This window comes from Ylistrum balloti, unplaced genomic scaffold, assembly GCF_031769215.1.
Source record: "Ylistrum balloti isolate Yb309-2 unplaced genomic scaffold, AGI_CSIRO_Ybal_v1 Utg369740, whole genome shotgun sequence".
Lineage (NCBI taxonomy): Eukaryota > Metazoa > Mollusca > Bivalvia > Pectinida > Pectinidae > Ylistrum > Ylistrum balloti.
The window spans coordinates 1095814-1118904 of NW_026781950.1; the positions used below are offsets into that span (position 1 = coordinate 1095814).

The 23091-nt window shown below is 32.6% G+C and overlaps 2 protein-coding genes across 2 annotated transcripts in view; one reads left to right on the forward strand and one right to left on the reverse strand.

The window, feature by feature from the left end:
* Positions 1-917: 917 nt before the first annotated feature.
* Positions 918-10760, reverse strand: LOC132543109 (galactose-1-phosphate uridylyltransferase-like). The gene is made up of 10 exons (XM_060206568.1): positions 10676-10760; positions 9942-10111; positions 8771-8846; positions 7968-8146; positions 7342-7398; positions 6966-7088; positions 5903-6035; positions 5453-5536; positions 5004-5158; positions 918-3575 (listed from the first exon to the last, which is right to left on the reverse strand). The coding sequence occupies exons 1-10, from the start codon at positions 10692-10694 to the stop codon at positions 3507-3509; spliced, it is 1065 nt and encodes a 354-aa protein (XP_060062551.1). The 5' UTR covers positions 10695-10760; the 3' UTR covers positions 918-3506.
* Positions 10761-11024: 264 nt separating this feature from the next.
* LOC132543122 (leucine-rich repeat-containing protein 49-like) overlaps positions 11025-23091 on the forward strand; it is an 82782-nt gene continuing 70715 nt past the window's right edge. The window contains exons 1-3 of the mRNA XM_060206584.1: positions 11025-11066; positions 12483-12590; positions 14042-14180. Of these exons, the coding sequence (XP_060062567.1) occupies positions 11025-11066; positions 12483-12590; positions 14042-14180 (289 nt within the window). The remainder of the gene's footprint in view (positions 11067-12482; positions 12591-14041; positions 14181-23091) is intronic.

The window sequence follows — 23091 nt, forward strand, 5'->3', positions numbered from 1 at the left end:
GTCTTTAAAATTACTTTGTAAGTGCCTGTGATTAATGTGTAGTTGTTTCTTACTTTCGATGTGAAGTCATTTTTATCAATAAAACATTAATCTAATTTCACGTATCTTTATGTATACAATATTTTCAAATTTACCTTTTAGTATCTTTCACTCTAGCAAAATACCCTGAAATAGTTGCTAGTTGAGTCTATGAAGGTGGTTGTTCTTTGTTTTTTTAATGGATATATACGAACTCATCAACTAGATTGAATCTCATTACTGGCTTACTTGTTTCCATACAGCACATGTTAGATATGATAAAAAGCGAGTTCTGTTGAATACGTTATGAATGAAATGCTAAATAAACATTGTACCATATTTTTATGTTCATTATTTTTAATTTTTCCTATTTCTGTAATGTAAAAACAAAAAGGATATATAACCTGTGAGTTGATGAATGTATACTTCGCCAACATGTTAGTTCTAAGAAATATATCTTATGCATTTTCTTGTATTAAAGTTAAGCTGTATTTTATAAATTACAACTCTTTTCAATACTTGCACAGTTATCCCATAAAATACTAATTTGATATTAAATTTAATTTTCGTTTTCTTATTAACCCTACTGTCAATAAAAGCATGCTCTGCTCTGATAATGTTGAAGGACAGAATTTCTTGGATTTAATTTTCTAATACTAATACCATCAATTTCCATTGATATTGAAATTGAGTATCTGCAATGATGGCATGATTTGCAGTTTTTAAAATCTATTCAGTAGTATTATAACTCACGATCTTTTTGATACATGTGTTATCTAGTACCCTGTAACTTTAACAAGAACAGAAATATCTGTATTAACATCTAAAATACTCCAAAGTTTACTTAGAAATCAATTGAATAGACAAACAATCAATGAATATAAAATTCTTTATTCCAGCTGAAGATTTTCCCCGGATTTACATATACAATAATATTGCAATAAATTTCCCAAAAATAACAATTTACTAGAAAATACTGTTGATGCAATGTCTATACTATTTTATCATACATGCAGTTGACTACTCAGTACTCAAAAAGACAAAATTCAGACAAAATTTCATTGTGATGTCAGAATCCAGACAAAATATTGTGATGTCAGAATTCAGGAAATATAATCAGTGATGTCAGTTCTTACTGTGATGTCAGAATTGAGACAAAATCTCCATTACAATGTCAGAAATCAAACAAAATAGCGGTACTTGTTAAGATGTTGAGAGTTTAAACAAAATATCCATCATGATGTCGGAATTTGGACAAAATATATCACATTTTAATGATCCATAGTGATGTCAGAATTTGGACACTTGTTGCAGACTTGGTCTTCTATACTTGTATCAGCAACATTATTCAGACAGGTTTGAGGTAGAACATACACATGTACAGTGTACAGTCTTTGCATAATGAAACTTTGCACCATGTTTAATATAAAACAAGAAAATACCAACATTTTCATAAAATCTTAATTCAAACTTACAATTGATGAAATATGGGTAATTTACAAGTAAGATTAAAACTTCATCATGCATACATTTATCAAAATAATTCTTTATTCTGAAACAGAATGTGTCAGTATTTTAGATAAACCTTTAACTATAAGATGAAAACATCAGAATACATTCTTGAATCATTTGTGATATTATTTTCAGTCTCATATTATTTGACATCTAATCATCAAAGATATTGATTCAGTACCTAATTGCCCCTATTCAGCCTTGTAATACACTTCACCATCATGTCTGATACTGATACAAATATAATAACACTAATAAAATATGATAAATGATTTACATCACATGATTGTCTCCACAATATAAAAATTATCTCTAAACAATACCAAACTAGTTAGTATCAAGTCTCACTTACAAATGTGTTCTATTTTTGTTTCATTTCAACATAAGACTACAGAAATCATTATATATTACTTCTCTATTTCTACTTTTCTTCCCCTTTCTCATTCGTATCCTTAAGTTTTTATGCATCATAAAAGCTTAAAGTACTAATGTACCACCCAGCTATCTGTATTTAACCTGCATAATCATAATGAATGTACAACTTAAAATTGAGGGTGGGCTTATTACAAAACTAGTAGCTATTGTTTTTATTAAAATCTAAATAAATAGATATGAGTTGGTTTATTACCAGGCATGGGCTTATTGTCAGATAAATACAAGAATCATTAAAACATTCATAAGTATCATCAACTACACTTTAGAGCTGGCACTGTACACCTAAAATAATGGAATCCCCTCAAGAAATGTCAAAATAAACATAACGGTTCTTTCTAAACTACTTTAACATCAAAATTGTAATACTGTTTACACTTGTTTATCTTTGGTTTGTTAAAACTATAAATTATCTTATATTACCTAGTTTTGTATGATTCTTGATTGATTTCGGTATCTTTTGAAAACAAACATATTGCAATATCGGTATAACATATATCATCTTTCACACACATGCATGCACGCATACACACATTGGAGTGAAATTCATATACACTTCAAATTCAATACTATACAAGTGTATATTTTAATACTGCAGTTATCACATGATTGTTTTACTGATTGACCATTTTACATTAATATGACTTCACCAGAAGGGACTTGTTTTCTTTAAATCTGCCATCTCGTCAAATTCCCATTTCTCTTGACATTATTTTTGCCTTTGATTGTCTTAGGAATAAAACTACTCGCCAAGAAACCTCTGAATTTCTACAAGAAGTCCTTTTGATCATGCATGGATACTCTTTACCTGATTACTTAAAGATATGTATCTTAATGCTAAAACCTTGATTTAACCTAATCAACTCTGAAATAAGATTTATTAACCATTTGATTGATTACTCTTCAAAGACAATTATAACAATGCTACACACATCAGTTCATCTGTAATTCACTGGTCCTACATTCCCAGGTAGATTGGAAGATTATCAAGAAGAAGAAATCCTGTACAAGGACAAGCATTCCAGATTTCTCCATTTCCATGTGTACCCTTAATGTATACTGTGAAATCATTAATTTTTGTTGGGGATTTCTGTTGATCTTGGGGGGCGCTCTTAATCAACCACTTTATATGTCCGTGAACTGTTAAAATAAGTTTAAGTATGTTTATTGCGCTATTATTATCTATGAAATAATGTTTCCATAAAGTTGTTAATTTTTGAAAAACTGCCAAAAATGAGCCCCACTAAATACATGATTTTACAGAGAGGTTTCGAATGTTTGTTTTGCATTTCTATCATACATGAACTGACAGAAAAAAACATCACAAATGTGTGGACACAACAGGACAAAAAAAAGGCATGCATTACATCACAAAACCTGATGATGTTCATGCCAACCCAACTATCTAGAATCTTGATTAACTCAACAAGATGGTTAAAAAAAAATCATTAACGAGACAGCAGCACCAAGTGAGCATGTTTAGTGGAATTAAGTATCACCCTTTCAATAAATTAATAAATACTAGACCCAACTATGTGTTGAGGTCAATCTTTGCTTTCTTTTGTGCAAAGTTTATAGTGGATATCTGGTAAGTTTCTCAATTTGTCTGCAGCCTGAAACAGTAGAGAGAGAGCGTCAATGAGAATTATCATAAACATGTCAATCTACAAATTAACAATGTACTCTATAATATTGGAGAAAATGTATATTGCTATTTCATCATCTAATTTAATTGTAAATATGGGACTTTCATATAATGAACATGTTCCCAGACAGGGTAGAGATTGTATTTCTCCAAAGAATTGAACCAAGTGCCAAAGTGAGTACCATTGAGTAGACAGCAACAGTGAGGGTAGATATATGGTAAGGTGTAGCTTGTATTCAAAGAATTGTAATAGATACTTTTAACAAAATGGCCCCTGCTGTTATCAGTGTAACTCCAATTATCTCTACTCAAAATTTCGAAAGAGAAAATTTGGGACATGATATGATAAGGTAATATCTGAAAATTTTGGTTTTATTAAATATGATACTGGTATATATTCCATTGGAAAAACCATTTCACTTAATTCTGAACCTGAAAAATCTCACATAACTTTAGGGAGTCAAAATAATTAAATTCGAAACAAAAATAGTGGACTCTTGATAATCTACACCCTTTCATGCACAGCACAAATCAGACTTATTTCAAGTTTTCCAACCTGCAGATTTTACACGGAGTTATTCGTCTTAATTACATGGCAATAAAGTTGTCAGGATGATGCTGTTGATTGTTTTCAGAATGTCTAGATAGTATTTATTGTGAATGCAGGTATTTACATTTATCACTGCCTCAGTTAATTTCTTTTTCATAAATAATTGTATATGAATTAGAATTTCCAAAATGACAGTTGCTGTTATTCATTCAAGTCCAACATCATGAATGATTTATTTAATGCTTGGTATCAACTGTGATGTTTTCCTTAAAAATATTTAATAACTCATGTTCCTGAATATTGTATGCACTGCATACAGTGATTTACAAGTGTTGTGACACAATACCAATCCTAAACTCCTGATGAATAAGATGATTTGTTGTCATCGGGAACTATACTACAATGTATTTTTAGAATTAAGTGAGTCAGCTAAATTGACTGTGATGATGACTCCATTGTTATTTGTCTAATCAAGTTTGAATTTCTATGATTTATATCAAGTGTTAATCACATTCTTTCTTTCTGTCTAGTGGTATGCTGTGTACCTTTGGCACAGGTGACTGATCATAATTTTCTTAATGTGATAACAACAAATGTTGGGACTATAGCAGGAATTTTACACCGTACAATGATAAGTCCATTCAATTACCCAAAAGTATTTCAGGAACAAGAATGGGAATTTCCAGATGGGTGAGTACAGTTAACATTTAAAATATCTGTTCCTCAACATTTTTGTGTGAATTGAAAGTTTCCTGGAGTAACATCCAGATTATCACAGGTCCACTGTGTATACATTCTAAGAGCATACACCTCTCTAGGACTGCAATTTCAGCAATGAAAACTTACTTGCTCTGCAGATAAATCCCTTTGGAACTGTGCTAACATCTCGTAGCCGACCATGAATTTCTTAACTGTGGCTGACCTCAGTAGTGGAGGGTAGTACAGGGCATGTAATTGCCAGTGGTTATTGTCCTTCTCATACATCTTACCTGTCGGTGCACCTGGACACAAGCACAACAAATCTCTTATTCTAAATTGTATCAATCAAATCTGACAAGAATTATAGGTGAAGCAATTTCCATGAGAGTTTTTTTTCTGTAAAATGGTTAAAATTACAATATTTATACATTAGTTTTAAAATAAGATTGTTATCAATATGATTCCATAAAGCATATTTTAACAAGATTCATGCCAAAATTGGGAGAAAAGAATGCTTTCAGGGTTTTTTATCATCAATTTGATCAATTTAATTGAATTTGACTATGAAACTATAGGCAAAAGAACCAAATACTTACCATGCCAGCCCATGGAGTATGGGAAGGAGATATCAAACATGTTATCGTACTTAGACAACAGTTTCTTCATTATGTCAGCAAGAGCTGCAGAAGACAAACATTCTTACCTTAACTCTTCACTTAAGAATGATCACACAAAGGAGGACTGAATTAAAAAGGTAAAGAAACTTGGATGATGATTTAAAAATAAAAATGTTTGCAATTCCAAACTTAACATTTCTGGCTCCAACAGAATGTCAACTGACAAATATCTGCAAATCTATCTTCTGATGTATCCAATGGTGAGGTTTGTGTTCTGACCCCAGTTTACACCATAAATTTGTGTATATTCTACTAGTAATATCTCTTAATTCTGAGATTCTGTTGGGATTTGAAGAATAATGTAACACTGAAGAGAGAAAATTGACTTTAGATAAGGAGAAGATTTTGTTTGAATAACTCCAATCTTACATTCCCTTTCCTGATCCGTAAGATCCTGTATCCGCAGTACATGTCGCCGTGGTAACAACATTGTCTCATATGGCCAGACTGCCCAGTAAGGAACAAGCCACACCCAGCAGTCATTTTGTAGTATCACCCTCTCCTGAAGAAACCAGAATTTTTAAAATAAGTATCAAAACAATATGGAAGGCTGTTTAATGTTCTGACATTTAAATCAGCCGTTCAACAAATAAAGAAAAATATCTTCATCATGTCTCATTCCATAGCCTCACACCTGAGTTAGAATTTGTTATAAGGTGAAAGATATTGAATATGTATATATATATAGCTAACAGTACTGATATATTAACATATATTGGAGAATTACACAAGAGAGGTAACTCTGATGAATTTTTATAGATTGATCTTAAAAGTAAAATATTCTTTCAAGTAACGAGTACAATGCAGGTCCACTGAAATATTTCTTTGCTGGATACACCACTCCAAAAAGAGCCTGCATTATTTTGAGGTGGATCTCCACTAAGCAGACAGTGGCTACCTGACAACTTGGTGGCCAGGTGTTCAGGCCACCCAGAGAAATTGGGGAAAATTGTCTTGCCCGTGGACACAACCACTGCAGCAGACTGGTATGCTTCAATTTTCCAAAAAACACAAACTGCAAAAGGCAGGAACTGTCAAATTCAACACCTCGGATCTTCACCTGAGGTTACGTAGGCCAGTGCTTTTCGGACTGTGAGCTCATGCAGAACTGATTTCACTCCACAAAATGTGCAGTGTTTCAATGTTTCTCAAAACAAGTCATAGATTTAGTCTTTGGGCCCATGCTTTAATAATAAATCCGATCTAAGCCTCAACGATAATAAATCTATCCTATCTAACGACTTCAGGATTTATTTAGAGTTGGCATTTGTTAAAATTGATAATCTATATAGAAGATATGAAGAAATCTCCACCATAGATAGGAGGAAATGTCAGAAAGATCTCTAAATGGAATAACAGCTCTAACTAGCTCTCTTTTGTATACTTTTTCTGGTCCCACAGTCTGCAAATTTATAAAAACCTTTTAACAAACCTTCTTTTCCAGTTCCTGTTGTACATAATCCAGCAGTAACGGTTTTTTGTGTTTCTCCATGTACTGTCTCTGTGTTCTGTCTTTTACTGAAGGTTCATTAGGTATAAAGGAACTTGCCCAGATCTACAGACAGATTTATTCAGACAAAAATCAAATCTTGTAAAACTTGAGTCTGGTGTACTGGATCATACCATAGATGATCCTGAGACATGTACAGGTAGTTAATTTAATTAAGTGAAATCTTATTTTTAACATTTTCAAACTAAATTACTTATGTTATAGAAATATACAAACCATTTGTAAAAAGAGAATGTTTCATAATAATAAATGTACATTATGAGATTGTATTGAAGCTAAAAACTAATGTCTTACTAACCTGACAGTGTGGATGGGGATTAGAACAGCCCATCATAGCACCTTTATTTTCAAAAATCTGAAATTGAAAAAAAGAAAGATCTTTTTATTGTATAGACCGAAAATTTCATGAAGTACTAAATTAATTCTGATGAGCTGCAGTAAATTGTATGTACTCAGCTCATACTACCTCTTTTGTATATCCATCATCACAAATTGGCTACACAAAGCAAGTTTTTACCTTGGGTTTTTTTCAAGTCACTTTGGGTCCAAATTTGTCCTCATTATGCTAGGAAAATAAATCCATCAGAAAGCAAATTTTCAGGAGTACATTACAATCAAACCTGTCTATAAAGGTCAGTGAAGGTTGAGGAGAAAGGTGACCCTTAAAGACAGGTGGACTGTATGTGAGGTTTAATTCTTATCATTTGTATTACATAGGGATCTGGAACAAGTGGCTGTTAAAGACAGGCATTTAGTTATACACAGGTGGTGTTTAAAACAGATTTAAAAGTACAAGTTTTAGAAATTATCTCTAAATAAGAGTGAGAGCCATTTCAATTATAAGGAATTGGGCCTCAGCCCAAACATTCTTTCAGACTTAAACACACTAACCACCAGTTACTGTATGAAGAAAGAAATACTTGCCTGAACCCATTCAAACTTTTTACCAAGGTCTGTGTTGATCTCTGCCCACTTGTCAATGACAGCCCGTACCTCTGCCTGTGTCATGATGGGGAGGGTAACATCAGTATGAGGATGGAAACACATCACCTGACATGTACCCCTGGCAGCAGCTGACTGGAACAGTGGGTTATCACTTTTCTCTAGCAATCAAACACAAAAGAAATACATAAATATCTGTGAATCTAATACAGATTTTGTTATTTTTGGTTATTTTGTGATGGAGTTTCTTTTCTGGATTTACAATATTTGTTCTGCATTAAATCCAGAAATCAAAGAAAGGGGGTCGGTTAGTACAGAACCTCAACCTCAGCAGGACTACATTAACCTCTGACTCAAAGTCAGAGGGTTGGCTTATTACCAAACTCAGAGGCTGGACTTATTACTGGACAAAGATATAATTCTATCCAGGGTATGGTGTTTCTATCAAAACTGCAATACATAGGTTAGTGCACTTATTACAAATATACAAGACGTGACTAATAGGCATATACAGATGGTATGAGGTGACTTTTATGCACTCGACTAAGAATAATATATAATATGTTGATAAATCGATACTCTAGTAAGAAGTATTTCCCATTGCTACCAAATGTCATGCTTATAGACTGCAGAAAATGGAATCAGGAACAACTTGGTCTGACATCCACTATAGCTTGTCCAACAATTATATAATTATATGTAATTATGAACATGAGTGTTTTGAATTAATATAATTAGAGTATACATTTCCCCATGTAATAAACAAATAGAAATATATTAATTACCAGGTTCAGGAACGACTTCCAGTAAGGCAGGATAATCATTATCAAACAGGAAAGTACCATCATAGTCGGGATTGACCTGTAATCAAACAAATGTACAAAGGTTATATTAAAAATCAGCAGTGTTCATAAAAGATAGAAATAGGTTTGAACTTACATAAGTGTACATTGTACATCCTTCAGTTAGTCCCTGATTGTAACGATACATTACCTATTGACTCAAAGTCAGCGGTGGGCTTCTTACAAGACAATAAATTAGGATTTGAATGTAATTCCACCAGACAGGAAAATATTCTTGGATTTACCACCAGGAATGGGCTTAATGCCAATTAGAAAGGTTGTCTTTTTCATATGATGTACATCAATAGCTCATCAAATAAAAAGAAATTCAGCGGGTGCGTAGAGAGCAGGATATGAAGGGAGGAGGACAAAAATAACGAAGACAAAGCATGATAAGGATATAATAGGCAGAAAGTCACAAAAATTAAGAGTTGTGGAGAATGGAGACCTTCAGAATATTCATTATCTTGTGGTCAGTCATGTCAAAGTCTTCTATTACCTGTCAACTTACATTAATATGGTCCGAACAGCAGATGTTACTAGCTGTTAGCGGTACACCAGGCAGGCATGTTGCCACAAATTCTTGCAGAGTGTGAGACAGTCTTGCAAGAAAGTAAATATCCTGCATGTGAAACATTGGAGAGAGAAAACAGAAATGAGTTTTGTTTGACTTGTGCCAATCAGTTGGTCAGGAATAGGAAAGACCACAAGGAAGTCTTAGGAAAATTATTCCAATGTCCTACTGCAAGCACTCTAGATGGTTTGACAGCTGTGGGTTTCCAGCAGTTAATATGGAGAATGCTGCAGGAAACAGGTATCACAAAGAAAGTCAGGAGAATAGAAAACAGTCATTTGGCAAAAGTCTATGGCAGTGGGACTGACGAGACATTAAGGCAATAAAGAAGTCTTTCTGGACAAGTAGTAATTCAAGTACCACAGTCACTAAACCATCAGCTGAAAGAAGTCTTGGTTAGAGTCTGCACATTCAAATAATCCTTGATTCCATATCTTGACATCAAAGATGGCTTCAAGAATCATGCAGAGCAACACCAGTAAGCAAACATTCCAGTCTTTGTCTTAAAGTTTTATAACAATGCTCTAATTGATAGATTACCTTCCCATTAGGTCGTGTGTTTCCAGGACAAAGAGGATTTTTTGGGTCGTGTCTTGGGATGTTTTCTTCCTCAGGTTTCTCCACCTGGCCTGCCCATGGTCTTTTCATACGGTGTGGAGATACAACCACCCATTCCTCCTTCAGGGGATTGAAACGTATATGTTGGTGTTCTGTAGAAATCAAATTCAAATCTTACAGTTGGATTTCAATATAAAAGAACTTAGGGCCATGTCATCAATGAAGCAATATAATCTGATGGTTCCAACTTATTCATGTATATTTGTCATTTAAGGGTTAGTTTACTACTAATATAAAAACTGCAAAGTAACAATAAAAAGTGAGAACTGATAAGATCTTAGTACTTCTTCAAATTCTTCGAACATATTTCCATGTTTTTAAGCAATTTTGAATTAAATATACATCATGTAGACACAAACAGTAACGCTTTGTATACATAAATACCTACTCGTATTTAAATATGAACTAGTTATCTTCATGTGTAACATAGTCAATTGAATCATTTATGATAAATAAAGCACAAGTATGTGTTGAATTAATGAATTATTATCTTATGTAAATTAGATAACACTAGCCCTATGTAGTACTAAATCGAATTCGATCATAAAATCATGGGTAAAATTTTAGGCGCACACCGTCCGGTAAAATTGACAGGTGCCCGTTTTCACAAACACGTTTTTCTTTCTGATGAAGTTTGATTTAAAAAAATGTAATACCTGTGGGGTCGAAAGACATGATATTATCTTGACCCGATCAATTACTTCTGTTTCAGATGTTTGAACACGATGTCAGGAACTTGTGAATACAGTCCCCTCTAACCACACGTCTGCTCCGACAATGTGAACCATGAAAAAAATGACCTTTCCAAGAGGTCTACTACGCATGCGCAAAACACATAGCTTCCTATGATTCAATATGGCGGTTCTGTTAAGGACGATGCCAACCGAATTGGAGGGATATTTCAACTGCTGTGGCAACAAAATTGATGAAAATGTGTTTTGACCATGGGCAGATGTGTATGAATATCACATCTGTCGACTTTTTAGGAGTGGTGTGTTGTCAGTTATGTTCAACAAACCCAGAAGCAGACTAGCGATACCAAAAGAGGTACAGAAAACATGTTGTGGTGCCAATATTTTTTTGTGTGAATAATTTATGTCACACATAAACAAGAAAACATTACCGTAGTCTACACTAACCTTACTAATTCTTTAATTCAATTAATGCCTTGCACGTTTTATCAGAATGAATGACGAATATCCCATTTGTTCATTTATGTTGCTGCGGTTGGTTGCGTTTAAATTTGTACAATTAAACAGCTGAATTTATTAAACTTCCTAACAACTGTTAGAGTAAGGTGTTTGATTCAAGTTATATCTTATGGATATAAACCCATTAATAGCTCACGTTTGTTTCTTGGTAGTTCCTAGAGATTCAAGTATATATATATTACATACTTAAATACAAGTTTTTGACGAATTTCTTATAAATAAATTCTGTAATGTGAAAGGAGTTTTGAAAATCCTCAAAGTCTTCGATAGTCTAAATAACGATTTATCAAAGGCATATATGGAAAATCACTATAATATATCAAAAGCATAAGGATTATTCTGACAAAATCAATTCAAGTTTGATAATGCACACTTATGTACACCAGGAAAGAATGCAGAAATTACAAGTAGCCTCTTTTTTCCTATCTAAATCAACATTGATCATATTTTAAGTGTTCAACAAGTAGCTCAAGTAACCATTGTTAGGTGGCATAGATAAAAGCTGGAACTTGGAAAAAGAAAAAAGTTCTTAATAGTATAATGTACCTTTTCACATATCTACAAGATGTGTGTTTCAATAACTAGATGTGGATTCTTTCCCCACTTTTACTGTTGCATATCTATAAAACAAGCAAAGCATGATTTTTTGTTTTTAATTTTGTGGTGATTTGGGATTTTGCTTAAGTTGATCCTACATTTGTATTTATCTATAACAACAGCAGGGACCTTCAGACTGATTTAAGAACAGCTGTTCGTGTGTAATTGTACTCACTGATATCTGAATATACTTTGAAATTATCCTCATATATGTAGAAGTTGAGAGTAAAGGTCACCTTACTAGCCTTGGCTAGTGGGAATTTTCCTTAGTCAAGTGGTAGAGTGTCTGGCTAGAGACTGAAGGGTCGCTAGTTTGAACCCCAGCGGTGACCGGGTGTTATTCATTACTCTGTCCTATTACATATATCTAAAAACATTTATTACTAACATTAGATTTTGCATGGAAGGAATTCAAATATTTACCTGCCTTACATTATCACTAATAATAGGGTTTGCATTGAAGCTGTCCCCTAATCTGTTTGAAGCACATTGTAGTCATTTCCCTTCTCTCACTCCCCAAATAAATCATCAAAAAATTTTGATAAATGCTGGTCTAAGACTGAAACCAGAAATTTTGTTTATTTATGTTTTTCAATGCAAGCCCTAACTAACACATTAATTCTCTGTCTTTCTGCATGCCTGTGTTTTATTACAGACTAATGTGTCTTCGTCCTACTCAACACTTGAATCTCTTCAGATCCTTCCTTCCATCAGTAGTAAAACGTATAACACTGCTGGCCGTGCCCTCGGCTCAACCAGAAATGTAAGTTAAATCTGACTCTGCTGTGAGCAGAAAACCAAAAAACAATACCCTTAAACTTTTTTAGTAAATACCAGGTAATGAAAAAGTGTTCTATAATTTTCTTTTGAACTCAGCATGCTCAAACTTATGTAGCATATTCTACTGCAAATAGCCGGACCATATTGTTACTGCAAACATTGTCTATAGGTTTAAAAATGAGTTAGACCGTTACTGGAAGAACCAAGAACTTTTCTTCAATTATAGAGCTGAAATAACTTAACTATTGAATTTACTATCTAAGAAACATTGTTTTATGAGAGACATACATAATTTATTTATTTATTATAGAATCTTGAAACATAACATACATTATTGAGTCTGGTAAATAGGACTCTTCACATCCTGAACTCGATATAAACTTATCTTATCTTACCATACAATTAAGCCCCTCTTCCCACTTTTGGGTATCTTCCAATATGGGGGTTAGGGTTGCTCGCAATTCACTCTCACCCCATCAGCACTTAAAAGGAAAACATTTTACACCAGGTTAACAAATACACAAGAAAAAGAAGAAAAATAAGAAAGAAGCAGAATAAATATTAGTATGGAACTGGACACATATATACCTGTATGCTAAGGATAGTTTTCCGTTAAAAGATTCCAAAACAAGCTCATAACAGATGTATTCTTCACAAAGTGGGTTGAATTAATTTTTTACTTATGGCTAAAAGTAAATTTTGAGTTACTTCCCTTACACTTTCTCTATTCTGTGTGCCACCTCATTTATCTTGCAATTGGCCCATATATGGAAAAAAGCCAAAACATATATTTTACCATTCAGTAAGACTACAGCAAATGCTATTAACTTCCATTGTTTCATAAGAAGCCTGACCCCACATTGAGTCATAAGAAATATTTTGGCCTCATTGGTCTACATGTGTTGCATGTTAAATACAACTTAGAACAGAAATATTTATAACCAATATATATATATATTTGCAATTAATACAGCAAGCCCATCTCTTTTAGGCATGCTGGTCTCCTTGTAGTATCTGGTAGCTACTTCACTGAACAACATACAGGAGGCCCGTCTCATGCTGTCAAGAGCAATTAGGATAAAATGTTTTGATCAAGGACACATTGGCACATATTTTTTTGAAGAAATACAAACTCTCATGGGCAGGGAGAATGAAACCTTGCACCTCAACTGAGGTTACATATACCTGTGTTCTTGTTGACTGAGCCATAACATCCCCTTAAATTAAGAAATGTTGTACATAATTAATGTGATGTAGGTACATATGTAATTGATGCAATATTAAGCAAAAAGTCAAGAATATTTGTTTACTTATTTAAAATATCTACTTACTGGATTTCCATTTTTACCATAATATGGTGTCATAAAGATTAAAAAAAAAACTTGTCGTACAATAAGGATATAGTCGTACTAATTAGAAATATTTCTGTTTTAGCCATTGGAAAGAAGCAGTGTTTACTCCCAGGATCAGGAACAGATCATCTTTAGGCCGACACAAATTAACTCCAATGATAATGTGACCATGAAGAGGTACAGCCAAGGTCCCCCAGACTTCACCCTGAACCACATAGCAGGTTAGTATTCTAATCACCACCCAAAAGCAATGTCTAATTCATCTTGGCATGAAATCAACTCTTACAAATTTTAATTTAAGAATGGTTTATGATATGTCACAGTGTACTGTCTTTCTCATTTTGTTTTTATTTTTTTGATTTCTTGTGAACAATGATCCCTAGAATCAAAGAAGTTCTAAACTTTTCTGTAAATGACAAACATTACAACAATATAATTCCAAAATATTGATTATATGTTTTTGATGAGAAGTTAATTAAACATTTGATACTGCTCTTTGATGTAAGAATCACACATATAATTATAAGGTGTTAGCTATCGTAATGTTTGTACATATCTTGGCTCAAGTAAATTCTAGGAAAGTTTTCTTTGGCAAAGTGGTGTACACTTGTCCTTTGTATCCAAAATTAGAAACTGTTTCACCCTATCATAGGGAGGACTGATAACTATTTTAAAGTTTAGTTTGAAATTTAGGACCAAAAATTAGACAAAGACAGTTGAACACTGTGAGGCTGAATTATTTGCATGATTGGTGAACAAAATTAATAAAAAAAAAATAATTAATTAATGATAACACTTCTTACTAGATGCATGTTGTAACTGAAAAAAAACCCAGTAATTTTATTATTATTAGAATTCATTAAATCTGTTCATAAAAATTCAGTTGAATTGCTATATATGTTTTGTCTTTTTTAATTGTAGATTTAAGTTCAATTAGATTCATGTTTAAACCTTTTTTGTTTCTTTTTTCCTTCTTAGTTTACCTTGGTAGTATATTTTTAGTTCTGTATTGTACTTTGTTGTATTTTTGTTTCCTATAATTTAGTATATGTTCAGCATCTCATGGATCATGCTAGATTTAGTTTGTTTGTTATGTCAGCATTTGTACTGCATTTTGTGCATCTGTATGTAGAAAATCCAGCTTTTAGTGTGCCTGGTTTAAGCAGACAGAAATGTACTAAAATAAAATTTTGTTTAAGACATTACTGACTTTTACTCGGAAGTAAGGATACAAAATGTATTCACTTTTGAGTTTGATATGTTTTTGAGTATACCAGCCCTAAGATTGATATATAGTCAAACTCCTATGAATCGAACTTCAATGAATAACTTCCAACTTACATCTTTATGAACCAGAGTTTTATAAAACAAACTTTTCAATGTATCAAAGTTTTTTACAGACTGTTAGCTATGATAAGTCATTGACACCTCATGATTTGAAAAAAAACATTTAGCTATACTGCACAGATTTTTGCACGAGAGCAGACTCATTACAACAGAGTACTACCTGACAAAGGGATTACGATAGTTTACTGCTATTTATTATGTGTTACGAGTTTAAATAATGACTGGACATTGCATACTTAAGAGCCAACAAAGATCAGGGACATCATGTGATGTTCACTGTCACCATGGCTGTAATATTTCATGGAATTCTGAAAACATACAGAGAAAATCCTGAACACGTTTATGATGATTTCACTCAATCTCAAAGCATAAAGTTTCTGTTTTAAGCTTAAAATCATGAGAAACACTGTGATTTATCTGTCAATCATGCATTCTCTAATTGATTAAGAATAGCTGTTGTCAGTACATCAGTAAACACACTTTAAATTTTATGACCTAAGATGTGTGATATTAGTGCTATTGTTTCAGTACAGGATATATTTTGATATTAATTTGCTTTCTTTCAAATTCATTAGTGCCTTTAACATTATGTATCACTCTTTAAATAGTTACTGTAATATTTAAAATGCTGTGCATTGTTTCACTGAAAATTGATCAGTAAAATACATATACTGTACATGAAAGCACATATTTGCTTTAAGCATGTATTGTCAATTTCTCATTAATTTCTTTAAAAAGTTATGTTTCTTGTTTCATGAATGAAAATATTTTGCTTTAAGAAAAAAAAATGTCCCTTTTTATTTAAATTTGTGTTTTGGTATTTGTTGTATTTGTTAAATTGGAACTGTTGTGTCATCAACAATGATAATGAACATGAACATCATAACCCACCACAAATGATTCAAACTCTCAATGTATTTGAAGTTTTTTCAAAATATTGAAGTTTGACTGTTAGTTAACAGCAGTAAGGAGGCTATCCCCTTTTGCAGTTAGATGTAAATTTGACCACTGGCATCTGGAGCAATTCAGAAGTTCATCGTCTATAGATATTGAAATAGTATTTTTTGTTCTTGTGGCCATTCTAATACTTGAATGTGAAATAAATTAAATGATTAGATATAAACCTTTATGAAATATAAATGATCCTAGAATAATTGTGAAAAAATTAGGAAACATCCTTTCTGATTTATCAAAGATTCCTGAACTTCCTGTGGAATGAACTTCACATTGGGAACATGTGATTTGGATGAAGAAATTTCTCTGTGTTGTCTGTATATATGTCATTATTATGGTGTTACTGATGTTGTTTTTCTGTGTGGTTAAATCATTAGAAAATAAACAACGTTTTCTGATGTTTACCTGTCTCTCTCACCTGTAAATCACTTACGTGTATATACAAGTTGTAGGAGTGGAAATTTCATGTATGGATATTAACCATCTTGTTCTGATATATTAAGCCATCATATTTAACACATTATCAAATACCTACTGATCAGTTGAGACAGTAACTAATATACTGTTCCTTGTAATAAGCCCACCCAAATATTTATTGTTGACTACTCAGGCTAATTAACATGAAATAAATTTTCTATTTTCGGTTTTAGATTTCCATATTGATATAATGCTGCCGTGAGATTTTTCATTTACGAAGGTTTCCTTCAGTAAGGTTTACAGGAAATTGCTTTGAAGAATATTTCATGCAGTAATATTACACTGAAATACAAAGAAAAGGAAAGATAAAACCTGAAATTAACAAATATTTCCACGACCTGAAAATTTCCACTCTACACACCGGCACATCACTTGGTTTCTATATGGTTGTTGGTTTACTTACCTAAATTAAATATCTTGTATATATGGTAGTGGCTGTTTACCTGTTTTTGTTTGTAAAATATATCTTATGCTTTGTGTTCATAAAGTATGATATAAATCGCTGGAACCTGATAACTAAAGTCAGATATAAATAATGTATAATGCCAGTCTGAAGAATGTAACAAAATATAATGGAACTGAAATTTGGTTCTTTTAAGAGTTATGTCCCTTGAACTTAGAAACCATTAAGACCAGTGATAGTTTCTGAGCTGGATAGAGGGTTAGCTGAAATAGATTCAATTTGATAGATATGATTAGATCTATGGAGCTTAACCTGAACAGAACATCAATTCAAATGTTTTGATTAAATGTCACACACTGATCAGTGATTGTTTTTACCTTGTTCTACAGTTGAAAACGGACTGTTTACTCTAGCTTAAGTCCCAAAATACATGTATACAGAAAAATAAAAAAAAATAGAGAATGTCTTCCCAATTTATATAAACTTCACTAAATTTGCATAATTTATACAGGCACAGACTGCTGTAAAATTCAGGTAGAAAATTGTCCATTACTTGACTTACTGTCATGCATAGCGTGTTTCTGAAACTTTCTGTTCATGGTCACATTGTCTAGCTGTAAGTCCATCATAAGGTCACAAATTGAGGCTAAAAAGTCATAATGGCTACTTTTTTTAGAACTTACTTTAACATTCTTAAGACGAAAGATCATTATGAAAAGTATAGATTATACAAACGTAGTCACATAAAAGAATGATGAGACTGCATGTTTTAAAAATGTTATTTGATGAAACTTTTGAAAGATCCTGGCTGTAACATGTGCTGAATGACTGATCGTTGTCACACCGTTGTTTGTTACGACTTTGCCTACAGAGTAACATAACTGAGAAAATCTACCATAAGAGCACCATAAACAACATGTCGGTGAATATAGAAAGAAAATCTTACATTCTTGTAGATATATATGTATGCTGTTACTGTTAATGAAGGGGGTACCATAATTATCATAACAAACTGAAAACAATGGATAAATTGTGTCAATTTCTTTTGAACATAAAACGTGAGTATAATGTTTTACGTCCCTTTTGTTACAATGACAGCTATATGGAAGTAACATAAGCAACAGAAAACGTTCCTCTGGAGAAATTTTTGAGTTTTGATACTGATACACATCACTTGACTATTTAGGATTTCTTTTTGCTGAGCTGTCTGTCAATCAATGTCCCTTTCTATTTTGTTGCTGTTTATCCTTTAAAACTTTTTTTGTTTATCCAGCAATAATTGCTTTAATGTTTTTGTTTCTCACATCAAAGTCTTTTATTTCCTATTGTTTTTCTTGTGATTCTAAGATCAATGCTATTACAGGTTATTTGTATGGTCATTGTAGATGTGCCAATGTTGTTATAAACCCTCCCCCACGTCATGTTTAGATATTGTTGTGTCTTAATTTCTTTCTTCGGACACAAGGTAATATATTAAAAAGTAATGATAATTTTTTGAAATTTTTCTGCTTGGGAGGAAAATGTATCATCCGTATCATCATTTTGAAATCACTCTGACCAAATCTTATGGTACTAAATCGTTTTTTGAATATTGAAATGACAACAAATTCTTTTTTTTTTTTTTGCAATATCACTATGATTTTTATATTTACAAGTGATGTTAAAATTCAAATGATCTTTTAATCCCTTCCAGACTATTTATAAAGATTTAAGCGTTCATTGTGACTTAGGGACAGATGTGCAGTCATTTACATTAAAAAACATCTGAGGGGGCATTTAAAACCTTATTTGTTGGACATTCAATATCTGGCATGTGATTTGATCCTGTAACGGGATACCATCAATGAGCCTATTACATAGAACTTGTAGTTTGGTATTGAATTGACCGGCTTTACACTGAATCAAATCGTAAATGAAGTTATAACGATCCTACGATTCGTTGTAAGCTGCTTAGTATACTACCGTTCTTTCTAGGTCTTTAGAAATTGGGTTGGCTTTGTTGATTTCACTAAGTGTGGATATACGTGTATATTAATATACAGAGCTTATTGTAGGTACAAACATGACAACAATAGTGGACAGTGGTCATTTTGAGTTCAGGAACATGATTTTTCCATTCTTTGATACATGTACTCAATGGAGTGCTTTGTTTACAAGATAGTTTTTGTAAACATTTCTTTATAAATAACATGTAGAAATGGATTTACGTATTAATTTGTGAAATTGCTTGAAATTAATTGTGAGAACAAGTGTAAAGTGGAAGCCAAGTTTGTACAGAACTTTACATTAGGGTGTTAAATTCTGGGGATTATTTGGACATGGCGGATACCAGCCCAGGACGACAGAAGTGCTGTGGATTTATGAGAGCATTTTGTCTTGCACCTGGTAAGAATTGAGGGCCTCATATAGTTTGTAATTGGTTGTTATTTTTTAAGCCCAGAGAGAAGAGTTAGATAGATGTGGATGTGTTTGTTCATCAGAAATCCTACAGCTTGTAATACTATAAGATGTCGGTTGTTGGAGTTTTAATGAAAACTTGAAATGTCAGTCTTTTGTCTGAATTAGGTAAAATCATATAACTATGTACTTTTTGATTATAAACACACTGAGCTACATTGATGGTCTTTGCAGACAGGTTTTCATTATTGACAGGTGGTCCTTGAAGACATGTTTTGACTTTAAACAAGTTTTCTTTCTGTACATATGTATGTATTTGAACAGTGATCTTTAAAGCCAGAAGATAGTGTATAGTGTGTGGACTGTAAATATGTGTTCATTTGAAACTTTTAGGCAGTTGACTTATAGGTGTTTATTTTAGAGAGATGGTCTTAGTAGACAGGTTTTCATTTTGTTGAAATAGTCTTTATAGACAGATATTCATTTTAGAGAGATGGTCTTAGTAGACAGGTTTTCATTTTGTTGAAATAGTCTTTATAGACAGATGTTCATTTTAAAGAAATGGTCTTTATAGACAGGTGTTCATTTTAGAAATAGTCTTTATAGACAGGTGTTCATTTTAATGAAATGGTTTTATAGACAGATGTTCATTTTAAAGAGATGGTCTTAATGGACAGGTGTTAATTTTAAAGAGATGGTCTTAATGGACCGGTGTTAATTTTGAAGAGATGGTCTTAATGGACAGGTGTTCTATTTGAAGAGATGTTCTTTAGTACTGGTGTTCATTTCAATGAGATGGTTTTATAGACAGATGCTCATTTCAAAGAGATGGTCTTAATGGACAGGTGTTAATTTTAAAGAGATGGTCTTAATGGACCGGTGTTAATTTTGAAGAGATGGTCTTAATGGACAGGTGTTCTATTTGAAGAGATGTTCTTTAGTACTGGTGTTCATTTCAATGAGATGGTTTTATAGACAGATGCTCATTTCAAAGAGATGGTCTTAATGGACAGGTGTTAATTTTAAAGAGAACCGGTGTTAATTTTGAAGAGATGGTCTTAATGGACAGGTGTTCTATTTGAAGAGAAATGGTGTTCATTTCAATGAGATGGTTTTATAGACAGATGCTCATTTCAAAGAGATGGTCTTAATGGACAGGTGTTAATTTTAAAGAGATGGTCTTTATGGAAAGGTGTTCATTTTAAAGAGATGGTCTTTATGGAAAGGTGTTCATTTTAAAGAAATGGTCTTTATAGACAGATGTTCATTTTAAAGAGATGGTCTTAATGAACAGGTGTTAATTTTGAAGAGATGGTCTTAATGGACAGGTGTTCTATTTGAAGAGATGGTCTTTAGTACTGGTGTTCATTTCAATGAGATGGTTTTATAGACAGATGCTCATTTCAAAGAGATGGTCTTAATGGACAGGTGTTAATTTTAAAGAGATGGTCTTTATGGAAAGGTGTTCATTTTAAAGAGATGGTCTTTATGGAAAGGTGCTAATTTTAAAGAGATGGTTTTAATGGACAGGTGTTCATTTTAAAGAGATGGTCTTTATAGACAATTTTTCATTCAAGAGAGGTGGTCTTACACATGTGTTTATACAAGAAAGGTCTAGAATGGTAAATATTTTTAGAAAAAAATCAGGTTAAATTCCTTTATACAAACCATTCTACTGATCTGTATTGTCAGCTTCACACAGATTGTTTTCATGGGAGGCTAATTAAGAATCTCTGTTAAAGTCCCATGTTTCAAATGTTTTTTTTTTGTATTTCATTTGATTGCTCAATTTTAGATTAAGATATATAGTAAATGTTTCAAAAGTCATGCGACTAAATTATTCTGCAGCATTTTACATGACATTTCGATATAGTTCAACATGAAGGTTTGTAATCGTGCTGACTCACTTCTAGGGTATAGAATCTTTATAAAATGTAAGGCAATGACGAAGTGATACTGATTATGCAGACAAGGCAATGTTGGTTGGATTGTAAGCTCCACAGACCACCATACCTGATTTATCTATAGTTTGACGTTATGTTAGATCTGGAAGGATTTTTAAGTAATCCTGAAATGATTCCCTCTGTTTTTCATTTAATAAGAAGAATATTGATTATCAAGAAAAGGTTTACTGAACACAGGAGAAGACTTTTGGCATGTGTCTCTTAGAATGTGTTTAATTTTCATAACTGGACCATTGCGAGTTCAATATCATGTGCAAGATTAAGTTGGTATGAAAATTGATAAAAAAATTGTGTTATATTTATTCAGCTAAAAGATTGTGTGTAATAACCCCAACTTTATGTATATCAGTTTGTCAGAATACCAACACATGTGTTGTCATAATTTGTTAAATCCTGATCCTCTACTTTGAGTTGGAGACTATATGTAGTGATCGGAAATGCGTTAAAATCCAGAATCAAGTATCGGTTGAAATCAGATAGACATTTTGTTGTAGATAATTGATTGCATAACTGGCTGATTCTGTGTTGTCACTTTGATATGAAATGCTTCGCTTACCTGGAAATTGCATAAGGATGAATATTATTGGCAATTGGCATGTTCATAATGCCTTATTTGAATTTGGTTTTTTCTAAAACGCAAGAAAATTTTGAGGTACTTATATCGATTATAAAGAACTAAATCGTTCATCAAATCAAATTAAGTTAAAGGATTAGAAAATTGATTATATCCGATCATTGTCTTGTCATTAATTATATTTGTTATCTCCCTTGAAATTTGGCTGGATAACTATGGTATGTTGATATATAAAGTAGGATGTTTTTTCTCTGATCCTCTTTGAAATCATTATTTTAGCTGAGCTCTGTTAGATAGGCATTCTTGGAACATCAATACATGATGCAAGACATGATCTCTTGGGTCTCATTTGTCTTCATTCTCTTCTGTTTTCAAATCATTTATTTGGACTTGAAAAGAAAAATATCTGCTTTTCCACTTACTCGACTGACCCTATGTCTTTGAATCTGCCCTGAAGTTTTTTTTCTCTCTCACGATTTTTTGAAATTCCTTTACCAAATAATTATAATTATCCTTCGTTCAAAACTATAAACAAAAATGTCTTGATTGACCTGCACTGACTGATCCAATGGTTTCCTGCTGTGACAGAAACATACATATTAATTTTTTGGGCCCTACTTTTATCAGTGGCAAAATCTTTGTTAATGTGAAAACCCTGGAATTTGTGTCGGTGTTGGTGGATGAGTTTTTGATTGATCATGTATAATCAGCTGTGAATGAACCCAGTACACTTGTTGTTTACACATTCGTAAAGTTTGCCACACTCTTTTGGCATGCTGTCATTGCAGTGAATTCTATCCAGCTTTTGATTGGTCGTTACTTTGTATTAAATCGTTGGGGTGTTTATTATCAAACTTGGGGTCAGATAAATCCTTCACATAAGATTAAAAGTTATCAGATATATTAATTGGTTTTATTTTGAAGTGTATATAAATTTAATGATGAAATTTTCATGAACTTAGGGTTCTCACACCTCAGGGGAAACAGACTGAGAGGGAGCTTAGTGTTAGGGGTGG